General features: G+C 49.0%; 1 protein-coding gene across 1 annotated transcript; it reads left to right on the top strand.

The window, feature by feature from the left end:
* Positions 1 to 6,919: 6,919 nt before the first annotated feature.
* OTP (orthopedia homeobox) lies at positions 6,920 to 14,868 on the top strand. Its single transcript, XM_061187932.1, has 3 exons — positions 6,920 to 6,956; positions 8,245 to 8,654; positions 14,338 to 14,868. The coding sequence occupies exons 1-3, from the start codon at positions 6,920 to 6,922 to the stop codon at positions 14,866 to 14,868; spliced, it is 978 nt and encodes a 325-aa protein (XP_061043915.1).
* Positions 14,869 to 15,956: the final 1,088 nt, after the last annotated feature.

Raw genomic sequence — 15,956 nt, 5'->3', positions numbered from 1 at the left:
ACGTGCAACCGCTCCATCTCATTAAGGAAATCGCTCTTCAATGCTGATTATTTTATTTGCAGCCATAATTATATTTCTTTCAGCTAAATCACGGTTTAATCGAGCCCACATGGAGGGCAGCAGCACTAATTACGGCGGGGGATGCGGCGGCGGCGGTGGCGGGCGCCGGCCGGCTTGTGGGAGCGGGTAGGGGGTGCCCGGGGTGCGGGCGCGGCCGGGGGTCTGCGGGCGGGGAGGGGCGCGGGCGAGGGGCGGGGGCCCGGGCTCAAACACAACAACTTATTACTTCTAATTCCCCAACTGTCACCAAATCACCTGCACGAAACAAGAATCTAATTTGTTAAGCTGGCATGTCTGCAGATGGAAGATCGATCTTCTCTGTAGATTTCTCTAATTGAGTGAATATAGACGCCCGGAATTAGCCGCACTCGGGCCGCAGGGAGGGGGCAAGGGAAGGGAGGGGTAGAGAGAAATGGGGGGGGGGGGAAGGGAGGGAGGGAGAAGAAAGAAGAGAGGAAGGGGAACAGAGAAACGGGGAGAAAAAGTGCAAAAGGAGACTGAAGGATGGAGGCAAAGGGAAAGAGAAAGAGAGGAAGGAATGGGAAGACGAAAAGGTAAAAAAAAGAGAAAGGAGGAAGATAGAATAAAGGGAAGAGAAAAGGGAGAGTAAAAGGAAAGAGGAAAAAGGAAGCAAAAGGAAGAGCAAGGGCAGGACGGTAAAGGAGGGAGAAGACAGGGGAAGAGAAAATTCTACTTGAAGAAGGCTCACTCCCCCTAGAATCATATCTCCCTCCCCCAAACCTCCCCCCACCAAAGTGTAAAATAGCTAGAGAAGGCTTTCACCGTGTCCGTCTTAGGTTGGGGCTAGCTGCTTGTGAAAAGAAAAAGGTTGGGACGGTGGAGCAGGGCGGGGAGAGAGTGGGGAGGGGGCGGGCCCCGGCGGCTCCAAGAAATGGCTCACAGAATTACATTTGTTTTTCTTGTGATTTTATTAAAAGTCACTCCTCATCTCCAGAATGCGTGAAAATATCTACTTTCCACTCAGATACACCGCATTAACTTGTTGGAGGCGAATTTGTTTGTCTATTTTATTTATTTGCTAGATAAGATTGATGCAGTCTTATTAGCGCTATATCTAGTTATAGAAAGAGATAAGGATGAGATGTTTTTCTTTTTATTCCAATTACTAGCCTTGTCACCTAACTGAATAACTGATATATGATTATTTATCCTGAGTAAATAGAAATCAGAAAAGCAGAGAACTTAACACATACAAACAAAATCTCTATGTCACTTATTATATGCCGTGTGGCTGATTGGGGCCATTAAAATTACAGGGCTAAAGGCAAAAAAGAGGAGATACGGAGTCAGGGGGCGGGTACTGATCCGTCATTGTTTTGTGCCGAGCTTTCGGCGTTGAGGGCCGCGGATGCTAGTTGTTAGAAGGCAAAGATTGAAAAAAATAAGCAAGGGATCGGTTCCAGCGCCCACGAAGAGTCATCAGGTGGACTCATGGTTGTAGTTTGCAAACTCGAATGTATGGGAAACTGTTTACTGCAGCGGAAAAAAAAAAAAATTATGTTGACTCGTGTATCGCCACAGGCTTCTGGGAAGGGTAGGAAATCAGACTCTTCGGGGGCGAGTTTTCGGCCCCTCCGCCAGCGCCGGTACAACCCCACGGTTCGCGTGAGCAGGCAGTGGACACACACTGCCTACACAAACGCGCACACAAGTGCACGTGTCAAACACACGCAACCCCCGCTCCCTATGCCAAAAAAAAATGAAGCCTGGAGTGTGGGTCCTTGGCTTTTAGCTCCCAGGCTGGGGAGCCAGGGTCCCGTAAGCAAGGAGATTTTTCGGCCACAGGCTCTGCGGCGACATCAGTGGGACAACCCTGGCTGGAGCGGCCCGGAGTCCCGGCACTCCCGGCCCGGAGAGGACTGGAGAGTGCACTTGGGGGCTGGGCCCAGGCCTGTTCGGCTAGGGGTTAGAGGCGCTCACTCGGCCCCTCGGGAGCTGCGGCCCGAAGGCGAGCCGAGGGTGCTTTCGCAGTGGCCGGGCCGGAGTCCTCAGCCAAAGCCTCTGTGGCTGTGGTCTCTTTTGCTGGGGACCTCGAAAGTGTTCTTTTAGGCAGAGAAGTGTGGAAGCGCCTGGCACCTCTTCCCAGAGACTTGACTGCCCTCCCAGATCCTTTTCCTTCCACTCACCCCACCCTCACATCGACTCCCCCCAGATGAGACATCCAGCCGTCCCAAACTTCAGTGTGGCCAGAAGTGGACCACTGACCCCTTTCCGGGAAGGAGGTGGGGCGGTGAGGGTGAGGGCTGGCAGAGCAACGGTTCCAGGCACCCGGGGATGTGAAAGCTGTGGGAGAAAGTGGTCACCATTGTTTCAAGCACAGTGGACTTGAGAGCTTCCTGGTGTTTTTTCCTCGAGTATTTGCCCCTACTCTTTATTCTGTTTGAGGTTTTAAGGTAGGCCTGAGGAACACGATCTGATTTGCCATTGTGTTTGGGTTATTGCATATCTAGAAAAGTAAACAGGAGTGTTCAAGTCACTTGATTTGTTTTCTGTAAGCAAATAATACCCAAAAGCATGGCTGTAATTTACCACGAATTAAAATTGATTCTTTTCATCAGGCAAGAAAATAGGAAAATGTGAGATCGTTAATTATTGAGGGAGGCGCTCCTCATTAAATGGAACAATGTTACAATTCAGCATTTAATAGCAGGAATATGAATAATAACGCGCCGTATTTCATCCCACTGTCTGCAAAAAAAAAAAAAAGAGAGAGCGCAGTTTACAAACAACTCAAGCAGCCGAAAGTTACGTTTAATAAACACCCAAGGCTTCTGTAAGTGGAAAAAGCAATTAGGGCACTGGGCACACTACCCAATTCTTCTGGAGCATCTGGTATATATTTTTATTCTCTCTGTGTCTCTACAAAGGATTCTCAATGAACGCAGAAATACAAGTAGAGAGAAAAATCAGAATTACAAACCTAATCAGCATAAACCCATCATTAAAGCACTTGCTGCATGGATCTCCCATACCATCCCACCTCTTGATCCAGCCACCGCTATGTTTCTAATTCTTGCTCTGGACCAGGATGGCAAAGCAGGAGGAAAGGAACCGATTTTGTAATTACTGTGTTTGCAGTTTACATAATCAGCTTTCAAGGTTTTGTTTTGTTTTGTTTTAAAAATATATATGTCCCAGAAAGCCGCCTTCTTTCAAAACTACAAAGTTCTCTGGCTCCGTCTGGGCGCGCGGCCCGGCGGGAGTGGGAGCGGATTGCCTGGCCTTTAAATGCTCTTTGTGCTTCGTTAAAAAGTAGAAGGGGGAAAAAAGAGAAAGAAAAAAATGATTTCCCTGTGCATTGCCCCTTGGCAGGCTCTTGTACAAAACTCAATCTCTATTTTTTATGAGAAGTAAACTGTCTAAATAAATTTTATTAGGGGCAACCAATATATTTTCTAGTAGTTCCCTTTGTTCCGCTTCTACGTGTGTGTAACAATCTAAAACCTGTTTATTGAGGAAAAATCACTGGATCCGTCATAGAAAATCCTTCTACTTTGCTTTGAAGTGATTTCTGAAGACATTCTTGTCATTCCGAAGATTTGGGGGCCATAGCGCTGAAGCCTCGCCTTGTTAGGGACTCCAGTTCCCATGATCGTGTGGGAAATGCCTTAAATTATCAACAGCAATGGGCCTGACCGGCACTTTCCCGGCTGCCCGAGAAACGTGGGAAGATGACGAGGAATAAAACTCTGTTAAATACATCTCAGGCGCTGCCCAGGTGGATTCAGACATTGGCCAAAATGAGCTGCAGAGAGGGAACCGGGCGCGGGGGCGAGCATTTTACGTCCAGACTATTGTCATTTTCCTCGCCACGCCTGCTGGCAGCCGGCTCCTGACTCGCGGTCCAGCTCCAGCTTGCGCTCGACGCCCCCATACCATCCCTGTCACCCCCTCCCACTCTGAGATTCCCCTCTTTTTTTTTCCTTTCCTTTTCCCCTCTCCCCCCACCCCTACCCCCAGATGCTTATGTTCTGAAGTCTTGGAAGAAATGATTTAGTTTGTTTATACTGCTATAAAAATCAAGACCAATAGAAAAGTCATAAAATGAAGCGAGCTATCAATCACGCCGCAACATTGTTATTCAGTGGTTACTAACAGAGATGGATAATCCTTTGATTTCGTCCCATTGTTATTACTCTGATGTGTCTTCACATTAACTATTACACTTTTATTTATCGACTTGAAAGATGCAACAAAACAGAATATACGAGCGTGTGCGTGTGGGAGAATGCTGCACGGCCCGCGGCTGTTCTGGGGGCGGCTGTGAGATGAGGACACGAGCGCTTGTGTGCACACACGTGTAGGCCCCGCACCCGTCTCCTTCTCTCTCCAGGTGGCGGCTTCTCCTGCCTCCCTCCAGACAGGGTGCCGAGCCAAGGCTGTGCCGCCTTCCGCGGACCTGCCGGTTTGAAGGAGCGGGGTGTTGCCGCCAGGCCTCCAGTCTCTAACTCTGACACTTCTCCCCACCTCTGCCCCTGCGTTCTGGTCTTAGATACCCCCAAGCCCCACCCCGGTGGGCACAAACCCCCTGCGAGTCCCCGGGAACTTGGAGCCAGGTGCGCGTTCGGGAACTACGTCCAGGGAGCACGCCGCCCCGCCCAGGGCCGCTATCCTGCCTCGTGCCGCGCTCACCGCGAGCCGTAGCTTCGAGATTTGGGGCTTTGTTTGGGGAAGGGAAAGCTTTTATTGGAGGGACTCTATCTGCTTCAGGTCTAGGTATTCTCCTCCCAAGCAAAGCCTTTCTCGCTAGGACACTAGGAGCTTGCCGAACAGCCTCAAGGCTCCCAAACTAGCCGTCGCCGCCCCTCGGACTCAGCCGAGCCGCAGCTGGTGGTCCTGGAGCCCCAGTCCCACTTAGACCGCTTTTGCAGCAGCTTCGGCGGCCGCTGAAGCTCGGCCAAGCGCGCAGCTTCCGCGGAAGCGGTCTCCGCTGCTCGGAAGGAACCGCTGTGGCTGATTCCCGACACTCACACGTGTGTGTGGATGTGCGCGCGCGCGCACGTGTGTGTGTGCATGGGAGGAGGGGAGTGGGCTGCAGGAGAGAAGAGGAAGGAAAACTGCCCCAGAGTTCGCCTTGCCGCCTCCTTTGTCTCCTTGCTCGGTCCCTGTCACATACACATAGCTAAGGACACACACACACACACACACACACACACACACACACTTCCTCTCGCATCTGCTCTCAGGCAGCATTTCCAATGTTTTGTGTAAGTCAATTGGACGGCGAACAAAAAAAGCCATTTGCTCGGTATTATTTAAAACAGACTTCATAGGGCCACCCTTTTGTGGAAGCTTTATTTGCACTAAATGAATAATCTTAATTGCATCACTCTCGAATTAAAAATCAATGTTAATCAAGTTGAGAGTAGTAAACATCAGTTTTCATTGTGCCTGGGAAGAGGGCATTTTTCTTGTGTTGCAAATAAAAATACAAGTCAAATAACTTTAAAAGGGCATTATGTTCTGCTACAAATACAATTGAAACGGATTGTTTAGGAGCAGATCAGAAATGGTACAGAATTTTGCACTTAATTTCCTCAGTTATCATTTACAATAAGAACCTCCGGTCTTGACAGCCAAGTCTAAACAGTAGTAAATTAGTACAAATTTATACTGATTTTACTCTAATAATCGTAATAAAAGCTTATAGATTTGGCACTAATTACATAAATGCCTAATGATCTTGAAAATTACTCTGGTTAGAAATATATTACTAATCTAAACTTTGTTGTTGGCTGGCTCTGAAAAATCAGAACATTAGAAATGGTTCGCTTCACTTGTGCAAAGCACTTTAAATTGTTCAAGTAGTTTAACATATTCGAGAGGAAAATAAAGAGCATTTAACTTTATTTACAGCCTAAAGTGGAGCCGGGAGCCGAGCTGAACTCAGAAACTTTGACCAAAGGAGCGGGCTGTGGGCCAGGATGCAAGCGTCGGCCAGGCGGAGCAGCAGAAGCCGGGCTCGAAAGGTGCAAAGTGCAAGAATCGGCACCGCGCACGGGTCCTTGAAGCAGACGTCGGGGCCTGGCAGCGCCGGGGGAGTCGACTCCTGTTTTGCTCTCTAGGCCCTGCCGCGGGGCTGGGACTCTGTAAGCCCGGGGTCCCAGCCAGGGCGTCTGGACCCTAGGCGCAGGCCTGCTGGGCGGCAGCGAAGTCTAGGCGCGGTCTAGAGGGTGCGGCGTGCCCTTGTTGTGCTCGGGATCGGCAGGCCTGCGCCAGAGGCAGGCCAGTGTTGCCCAGCACGCTGGTGGGGGCTACTCTCGGGTCACCAGGGGGTCATGCCCTGCTCTGTCCCCTGACCTGCCTCTGCCCCAGGAAGACCCTAGCTCAAAGAGACAGAGCTGCGCCTTTGGAGCGAGCAGGGCGGGACAAGGAGAAGGAAAGGTGTGCCTGGAGGAAATCCCAGGGAAGAACTATCGGAGGTCGGGCCGAGAAGCCCAGGGCGAGGGCAAGGCGGCCGCCGCCGCTTTAGCAGCTGCTCGGGGCTGGAGCCGCCAGGGCTGCCGCCGCCGCCGCCGCCGCCGCCTCCTCGGGCGGGCGCGGGCGGGCGGGCGGGCGGAGTGGGGGACTCTCCGGGCGCTGACATTTGCAGGCTGCCCTCCTGATTGGTCCCCTCGCCGAGCTGCTCATGGGTTCATTCAACTGTTAAGCACCTCCCCGTCTCTCTAAAGGACATTATAATGCAAGAAGCCCCCTTTTTAACCACAAACCGAATTTTCTTTCATTTAGGTGATCTATATATATCTATATCGTATAGCTTATAGCTTATATCTATTTTAAATAACTTAAAGCCGCTAAAATTTGGGGGGGAACAGCTTTCACCCTGGAGCGGTGCGCGATGCTGTCTCACGCCGACCTCCTGGACGCCAGGCTAGGTAAGTGCGCGGCTCTCGCCCAGGCAGCCAGGAGAAGCCCGGGCAGGAAATTGTCAATTTGTTCCTTATTTTACCTTAATGTGCCCTAAATGGACTAATTTCTTTAAAAGTAATTGTGCTGCATTAAAGTTTAATTTGATTTAACATCGTCTTTTTAAAAAATCTATGGAATATGTAGATCCAGAGGAGTTGGGAAATGTTGTTACTTTTTTTCTTATTTTCTCTCTTTCCCCCTCCCCCTTATTATTTTTTTTAAGGGAACGACCTACCCCGTGATAATTTGTTTGGAGGCGTTTTTCTTTCTCTCTTTTCCCCTCCTATTTGCGTTAATTTGAGATTTCTTTCTTCTCTTTTTCCCTCTCTTCCTCTCTCCCCACTACCTCTTTCTCTCTTCCTCGTCTGAGTATGGTTGAATTTGTAAAAATCGGTCTTGAAGGAGAAGCCGCTGCAGTAGAAGCGGATTTGCTAAGTGTGCTCATTGAGAAAGGAGAAAAGCCAGATTCATCCTCACGGGCATCCGGCCTGCAAAGGGACTCGTCATTGCCAATGGCCGAGAGGAACGCGCCTTTTACTTCTCCGGAAAGAAAAGTTGAATTCTCTAAAGCTTGATTCACTGTTATGTCTAGAGAGTTTACTTGAGTTTCCTTAATGCTGTCTGGGTTACTGGGCTCAGGGTTTCCGGTTTGGGAATCTTTGGTGATGGATGTGACTCCATTTTCCAAACACTTTCTCTGATTTGAGGGGGAGGCGGAGCTGATTTGGGTTGATTTCGGGAGGTGGAAAGCTTGGAGACTTATTCATCTTCCGAGAAAGTGAGAGGGAATCAGCTGAGGGCCGGAGGTAGAGTTCGTCAGGCTGCCTAAGCGCAGGTGGGGCAGCAACGAAAGAATCGTTTAATTTTTCTTCTTTCTTTTCTTTTCTTTTTTCCCTCCTGGTCGAAGGATATGCTCTCGGGTTCCTGGGGCACCAGGGGTACGGTTCATGAAAGGGACTCCGAGGCATGTTTCATTGCCGGGACTGGGAGTGTTTCATTGTGGGAGAGAAGAAAGCATGTGCTGTTTACTACGGGACCCCGCGGCGGAGAGAGGGGAAAGGGCCGGGAGACGGTATTACAGCCTGGCTGTCCAAATCCTGGGGAACCCAGCTGAGCACCCCGGGAGATTGCTCCGTAGGGCGACCGCGGGCTCAGAGGGAGCCGAGGATGGGGCTGAAAAAGGACCGCGCGGGGAGAACAGTCCCTCCTGGCATGGCCAGGACAGTAGTGACCACCATCCCCTTGCCTCCTCAGGTATGAAAGATGCCGCCGAGCTTCTGGGCCACCGGGAGGCGGTGAAGTGTAGGCTGGGCGTGGGGGGCTCCGACCCCGGGGGCCATCCGGGGGACCTAGCGCCCAACTCCGACCCAGTCGAGGGAGCCACTCTGCTGCCCGGGGAGGACATCACCACAGTGGGCTCTACGCCGGCCTCTCTGGCGGTGAGCTCAAAGGACCCGGACAAGCAGCCGGGGCCCCAAGGTGGCCCGAACCCCAGCCAAGCAGGTCAGCAGCAGGGCCAACAGAAGCAGAAGCGCCACCGGACGCGCTTCACCCCGGCGCAGCTCAACGAGTTGGAGAGGAGCTTCGCCAAGACTCACTACCCCGACATCTTCATGCGCGAGGAGCTGGCGCTGCGTATCGGGCTGACGGAGTCCCGAGTGCAGGTACGCTGGGCTTGGGCGCCAGGGCAGAAGACAAGGAGGGGGCGGGTGGACTTGGGCAAAGGAAGCAGGGTCTTTCCTTCCCTTGCAGTGATCCTGGGCTGCGCTTCCTCTACCTATGCTTTCCTGGGTCAAGTTAGCTCCTCTGCCCGCAAACTGGCCCCATCGATGGACAGACAGTGCCCCCATCTCCTGCCAGTATAGCCACATCCCCGCAGAAACTCCTCAAAAGCGAAGCCGGCGTCGTTCAATTGCTAGGTCCCTTCCTTCCTCCTGAGAAGGGAACCTCCGGGTCTCCCACCTTCTGTGTCTCCCAGGCGGCTAAGTCCAGCACGCGATTCCACCCCAGCTCGTGTAATTGACAAGTATTTCATTACCCCTAATGAGTTTGTGTTAAGAGTCTGGATAAATGGGAGAATGCAACAATTATACAGAAAACACGAAAAGGGAGAAAACAAGGCGAAATGGGCACATTTCAAAAAAGATCTACACCTGGGTTTTATGGTGTAGCTCTATTCTCCTTCATATCACACTCCTGCCGCTCTCAGGCAAAATACCCCTAGCTTTAATGTTTACAAAGGCTTTGAACTTGGCGGCCTACCAATGCGCTGGGAGAGGCTGGAGCGATCTCCCACAGACTATAAGTCCTGGTTTTCCCTAAGGTAACTTGGGGAGTGGGGGGAAAGAAGGCTTTCTTGTAGATCTCCGATTTGAAGAAAGGACATTTGGGGCAGGAAAGATTGACCGGCAGTAGACAAAATCATTACTGACCCCTTGTTCTCATCCAACCGCCCTCCAAGTTGTAAATTACATGTGACTTAGAAAACCACACCTGTAAGTTTTTTGAAAATCGGGGAATAAAAGTATAAGTCCAATGCATCTCGGTTTTTTTCTGCTTTTTAGAAGAATGAAAACATTATGTCAAATATTTTATGAACAGTTGTTGGAGGTGAAATTCCAAGACATGCACTTAGTCTTGCGCTATCCAGGGTTCTGAAAACCTTCCTTTCCTGTCTTGGACGTGGTATTTTCTGTTCCTTACCCTGGGTGTTGATCTCAGCTCTAGCTGCTTTTACAAATTTTAAATATCTTCGTTTTACAAATTTTAAACATCAAAGTTTAAAGATCTCAGTTACTTTACATTTGATCTAAGAAGAGACAAGAGTGTCCTTAATCACGGTGTTGAGTTTTTCTGTCTCCATTCTGCATTTTAAAGATAGTCTAACCTGGAAAAATAGCATATGCTTCTGTTTTAAATAGTCAGCAAAAAATGTCATTAGGGACTTAAAGTGGTCAAATTAATATAGTAATATTCAGGGTATAACATAGATTAACATTTTTACTCAATGTAAGTCTGGGTGATTTCCTTAGTGAACTCTGGAAGCCCTGAATCATGGGCCATTGAAATTAAGCATCAAAGGCATGTTAATTGCATTGTGCAGAAATGTATTACTAGTGCTCTTAAATTTTTTTTACCTCACACCTCTTTTAAATCTTTTGAAATTGAGTTCAAATCTTAACAGAAATATACAATTTCAATATTTCCATTACCGTTAATAATAGTACTGGCTTGTTAAAATCCTGTCGGTTCAAAATTCATAAATTTTTTGTCACTCAAGAGAAATGCTATATAATAATTTTTATTTTAAAGACTAAAATGCTGTTGCTTAACCTAGGCTTACTAGTAATTAGTTTGAATTAAAATAGAACTTAGAACCACAAATAAAATATAATTGGACAACTGACTTTATGAAAAAAGAAAATGAGGTCTATTAAACTTTATTAGGTCTTCCAAAGGTTAATGGCAGTGATTCTTTTAATATAAAAAGTTGTAAATGAAATAAAACACAAACTATGTAATAGAAACAGTTATTTTCAAGAAGTACACAAAAGAATAATCAAGAAGAATAGAGACAAAGTACTTTAATTGTTCTAACATAATGTTCAACCAAAGATAATAGCTTGATGCTGCTGATAGGAACAATTTAATAGAATGGCAATTTCAATATTTTTAAAAGTAATGCTCCATAGTTTAAAAAGTAATCAGATCAACATAACCTTCTTAATTAACATTTCAAAATGATTAACATTATGTAATGTAATGCAAAAATAATTTATGTAAAATGTATTTACTTCGCAATTCATTGTATCGTTGCTCCTTGACCAAATTCAAATTAAATAGTAATTGGTTTATGTTCTTATATGATGAGTACTTCATAGTTTTCTTTATAGTTAACAGATTGCCACACATTCTTTTCAGTACGTGGGGCCACTGCACTGATTAAAAATGATCTAAACATTTAATTTATTGCAATTGTATGTTTTTAAAGATACTTTTTGATTCTAGACTAAATGATCTAAAATACTTATTTTTATCTATATCTGGCATATATCACACTTTTAAGTATTTATTAAAGCACCTCTACTCACACGGAGGCCAATTCCATGTCTGATATCGCTCCTCTTTTCTGGCTAGTATAATAAAACCATTCCTTTTATAGCATGCCATTATTAGAAACCAATTTCAGAATTATTTATAACCTGGAATGGCTTATTAAGCAGCAATGCGAGAATCATGCAAATTACGCGATCAAATGCAATATAATAAGCATAATCATTAGTCTCTAGCACGGATTAATTAACTTTCAATATTTTATTTACATAAAAACCAAATCAGTGAAATAACTTCTGCACAGCCAGGCTTGCCTTTCAATATTTTATACGAACAAAAATAATGTGCTGTAATTCCATTGACCGTGTCCCCCAGAAAGGCCCTGTCACCTGCCACATCTTAATAGGGGGACAAGCCAAGAGTATTTTCTAGTTTTCTAATGGAATGAGAAATTGCATTTTCTTCCTCTCCCAGCACTATTAAAGTGTAATGAATTCGGCCCAGAGTTCACGGCTGGCTGATCGAAATGAACCTGAGATCTAGGCTTTAATACAGCTCCCCAGATTTCCTCCCAAATCTTCACATTAATCATTTGCTGGATTCCAATGAGATCTTCATAAAGCATTTGCTTCGAGGGGGAAAAAAGTAATATTCTCTCTTTCTCCCTCTCTTTCTCTATTTCTGAGCCATTTATAGGTGGGGAATTAAACGGGCTATATATTTTAAAATACATTTACAGTATGTCTATATTACTGTAACAGCAGATATCATGAAAGTGGATTTTTAAATTCCAACCTCCATTAGATTCTCACTGTTGTATTAAGCATTTTCTGAGAAGAGCTGCATTTCAAACTGAGTACAAAGTTGGCCATGGCTGTGGTTAATATATTTCCTGGAGTTGTCATCTGTGCATTCTCAAAATCTCCCTTAGGTTTACCTGCATTTTAATCTGTCATGCTCTAGTTTTCAAGTGGAAACATTCACATTTTAAAAACATATGCATCATAGCTTGGAACGGAGGTGCTCAGACCCCATGCAGATTTTTTTCCCAACCCCAGTAAGCCATGAAACATAAAAAATTTTGTAGCCATCATTTGACTACTAACCCTCAAACATAATCGAGCACGATTTTTCGATTATTTCTATAATATTTAGTTCTTCAACAGCTGTTCTTTTCCGCTTGGGCCTGAGATTCAGAAACCTTTCTGGCAGGCGTGTTTTTCGCTGAGATTCTTCGGGGCAATTTCTCCCCCCTTTCTTCTGCTTTTTTCCCTAGTCCCTCACCCCGTGCCCGCCCCAAACATTCAAACATTTCGGGATTCACTGACATTAGCAGGGTGCTAGGAACCGGTCTTCACAGATATCTTTCAAAATGTATCCGGGTGCGGAGTGTGAGGTGTGGGGACCGTCTGGACACAGACACCGTCCCTTGTCTAGGGCTCCATCCGGTCCAGCCTTGGATGGGTAATGCAAAGCGACCTCTGGCAGCAGGTCTCCTCGCTATGCTTTCCTGAGCTCCTGCGGGTTGCTCTCCGCAGAAGGCCGCTAACAGCTCAATCCGCGGCCTTCCGCATTGATCCCAGCCTCCACCTAGGGTTCTGCTGCCTCATTAATCCGCCGCGCCACCAGCTCAAGGGGCTTTAGCAGGGAAAGAACCCAACATCTTTACCCAATCCGGACACTGGAGTAGGCGGAAACATGGGAAGTGGGGTAGAAACCAGAGAAAGATAAGGTGGTGGGCGACGGGGTAGAAAGCCCAGGGCCAGCCCAAAAGCGGGAGAGGATTCTAGATTACAATGCCGTTCACATTGGTAAATAGAGAGTGCACGGGTGTGAACAAACCATTGTGCATAGCCGGTTTACCGGGAAAGGCGGTCAAGTACTCATACTCATGATGTTTTAGTTTGCAGAATAAACACTAAATAGCTTGGATTAACGCTTTACCTTTTGGCCATGAATATGGTGGTCAAATTGCGCTGGCCAAATTATGAGAAAATTCAATCAGTACCTGAGCTGTGTCCCACATCATTTATATTTATGCATAGTAAGCCTCCAACTGACTAATGTTAAACTGTAAGCCTGCCAAGTGGGCATGCTGGCATTTTTTTTTTAAATAAAAAGATCAAATTTAAATATGGGGCAAGGGGATGTTATCTTGGTCAGGCAGTTTACTTGATATCTTTCAGGAAGAACCCTTCCTTCCCCTGTGGTGGTGAATTTGACATTCATAGACAAATTTGTCTGGTAAGGTCTGAACTTCCAGGGTCACTGTTAAGAAAGAACTAATAGGCTCACTTTGGAGTATATTTTATAAAACACATCTCCTTTAAAAAGGCATCTGGGTTTGTCTAAGCAAAATTAAATGTGATTCATACCTAGTGTGAGCTTTACACTTGACTTCTTTTGGTTTGTAGTGGTCAGAAAAATTGTTTTTAGTTTATAGATGAAACGAGGGGTGGGGTGGGGCTGAGGGAATTGGAGGCCTTGTTATTTGGGATCCTCAGTAAGTTCCTGAAAATAATAGATTTGAAGGCCCTGAGGCTTAGGGCTCTGGCAGCAGGTTCCAGCACACTTGCACAGCCCAGATAAAGGTACCCTTAGAGGGGCTTGAGAACGAGGCACGGACTTGTGGCAGCAGTACCAGTCGCTACGAATCAGAAGTCACGGTGGCGACCCAAACAACACTAACTCAGTGGCGCTCGCTTTCCCACACGGATCACTATATTAACCTCTCTGCTCTGTCATCCATGGCGTTAGGGGTTCTCCTTTGTCTTTCGATTTTGGAACTGGCTATGTCATCCACGGTCCTTCATCAATTTCCAAAGTTACAGCGTTTCAGAAAATTCTATACCCCATCATTGTTATAAGGCACGCTATTAAGCCACATGGGTACGCAAGTTTATCTTCATTTGTACACCTGTGGGTCCAGCCTTGACACATGCCTGCCTGCAGACCTGTGCATCTAAGCAGCGAACAGAAGGTGCCAGCGTGCAGGGGCGTGGTGAATACTGCGCATGGTGTATGTTTGCACCGTGTGTAAGCGCTCCGGGGCACGATCACTCAGGACCCCGGGAGTTGGCGCCCGGTGGATGCAAGGGGCGCCGGTTGATTCCAGCTGGTGGAGAACCAGGGTCACCGGCTGGGTGCGGGGGGCGTGCCGGGCCGATGGCACTTGTTCGGCCTGGAGTTGAGTGGGTGGACCTGACGCGGGTTTCTAGGGCTCAAGCCCCCGCCCCTCCTGGCCCGCCTGCCGGCTAACAGCGCCCTGTGTGTCTCCCGCCCTGCCCGCTCCAGGTCTGGTTCCAGAACCGGCGCGCTAAGTGGAAGAAGCGCAAGAAGACCACCAACGTGTTCCGTGCGCCGGGGACGCTGCTGCCCACGCCAGGCCTGCCTCAGTTCCCGTCGGCCGCCGCCGCCGCCGCCGCCGCCATGGGCGACAGCCTGTGCTCTTTCCATGCCAACGACACCCGCTGGGCGGCAGCCGCCATGCCGGGAGTGTCGCAGCTGCCGCTGCCGCCGGCGCTGGGCAGGCAGCAAGCCATGGCACAGTCGCTGTCCCAGTGCAGCCTGGCGGCCGGGCCGCCGCCCAACTCCATGGGCCTGTCCAACAGCTTGGCGGGCTCCAACGGCGCGGGGCTGCAGTCGCACCTCTACCAGCCTGCCTTTCCCGGCATGGTGCCCGCCTCCCTCCCCGGCCCCAGCAACGTCTCCGGCTCGCCCCAGCTCTGCAGCTCCCCGGACAGCAGCGACGTGTGGCGGGGCACGAGCATCGCCTCCCTCCGCCGCAAGGCGCTAGAGCACACAGTCTCCATGAGCTTCACTTAATGCAGCCGCGCCCGGCCCGCTCCGCCCCCGGCACCGCCCCCAGGTCCGCCCCGAGGCCCTGGCGGCGAGCGGCCGGGCCCCTGCTCGGGCCCTGGCCCGGGCGCCCCGCCCCGGCCCCGGCCCCGGCCCCGGCCCCGGCCCCCTGCTCCTTCCACCTCCAGGCCTCTGCCACGTCTCGCTTGGTCCTTTCCCTTGTCCTCCACTCTCCCGGGCTCACCCCAAGCCCCAGCCCGCGAGGCCACCCCTCCGCCTGATTTCGCTCCCCCCAGCCTCCCCAAAGCCCCCCTCCCCGTCTCACCCAGCTCCTCCCTCCTCCCCGTCTCTAGCGCCTCACCCAACCCTTTCCCGCTACCCCCGGCCTTCCCGCTCGCACTCTTCGTGCTCGCGCCCTCATCACGGCCTTCTGACTGGCTGCATTCCCATCCACACCTTCTACACGACGCCTGCGGCCCCCTCGCCCACCGCCTCCCGTCCGGTCCCTTCTTTGCCCGCACCTCACGCCCCTCCTCCCGCGTCCTGCAAAAAGCATCCTTCCCGTCATTTTACTTACCAGGGAGTAGACTCAGGATCTGAAATCGGACACCAATGGACTGGTTTGTGGGCAGAAACACACACACTCGCACTCTCGCTCACTCTCAGACACTACACACACGCGCGCGCACACACATACACAGTGCACCTAGGTCACACACGGACGTGTTCAAGGGACAGCACAATGTTAGGGATTTTTGTCTTAAAGGAGGACAAGCATCTACTACCAACCGCCTCATCTGAGGACCCAACAGATCACAATTTGATTTATCCTTGTATTCTTGCTCCGTACTCCTTTCTTTCTTTCCTCTCCCACCACCCGTTCCTTGCCCTGTGTACCCAGTCACATCCATGCAGCCCTGTACTGGCTTGCAAAAGAACGCTTTTATTTTATCTTTCTTTTATTTTCTTAAGCACAACTGTGTGCGGGTATTGAGGGAAGGCTTCTCAGGAGGAACATAACAGTGGATTTGGTGGCTGGAGTAGACTAAAGCAGTCATGTGATGAAGAGGTGATCTTACCCATTTTGATAAGTCTTTATAAGGAAGAATAAAATA

The sequence above is a fragment of the Eubalaena glacialis genome, chromosome 4 (assembly GCF_028564815.1).
Source record: "Eubalaena glacialis isolate mEubGla1 chromosome 4, mEubGla1.1.hap2.+ XY, whole genome shotgun sequence".
In the NCBI taxonomy this organism is placed as follows: Eukaryota; Metazoa; Chordata; class Mammalia; order Artiodactyla; family Balaenidae; genus Eubalaena; species Eubalaena glacialis.
This window is presented reverse-complemented; position numbering and strand designations above follow the sequence as displayed.

Coding starts and splice junctions, on each gene's coding strand:
- OTP (XM_061187932.1), top strand. CDS start 6,920: ATGCTGTCTCACGCCGACCTCCTGGACGCCAGGCTAG. Junction 6,957..8,244: donor CCTCCTGGACGCCAGGCTAG/GTAAGTGCGCGG, acceptor TTGCCTCCTCAG/GTATGAAAGATGCCGCCGAG. Junction 8,655..14,337: donor TGACGGAGTCCCGAGTGCAG/GTACGCTGGGCT, acceptor TGCCCGCTCCAG/GTCTGGTTCCAGAACCGGCG.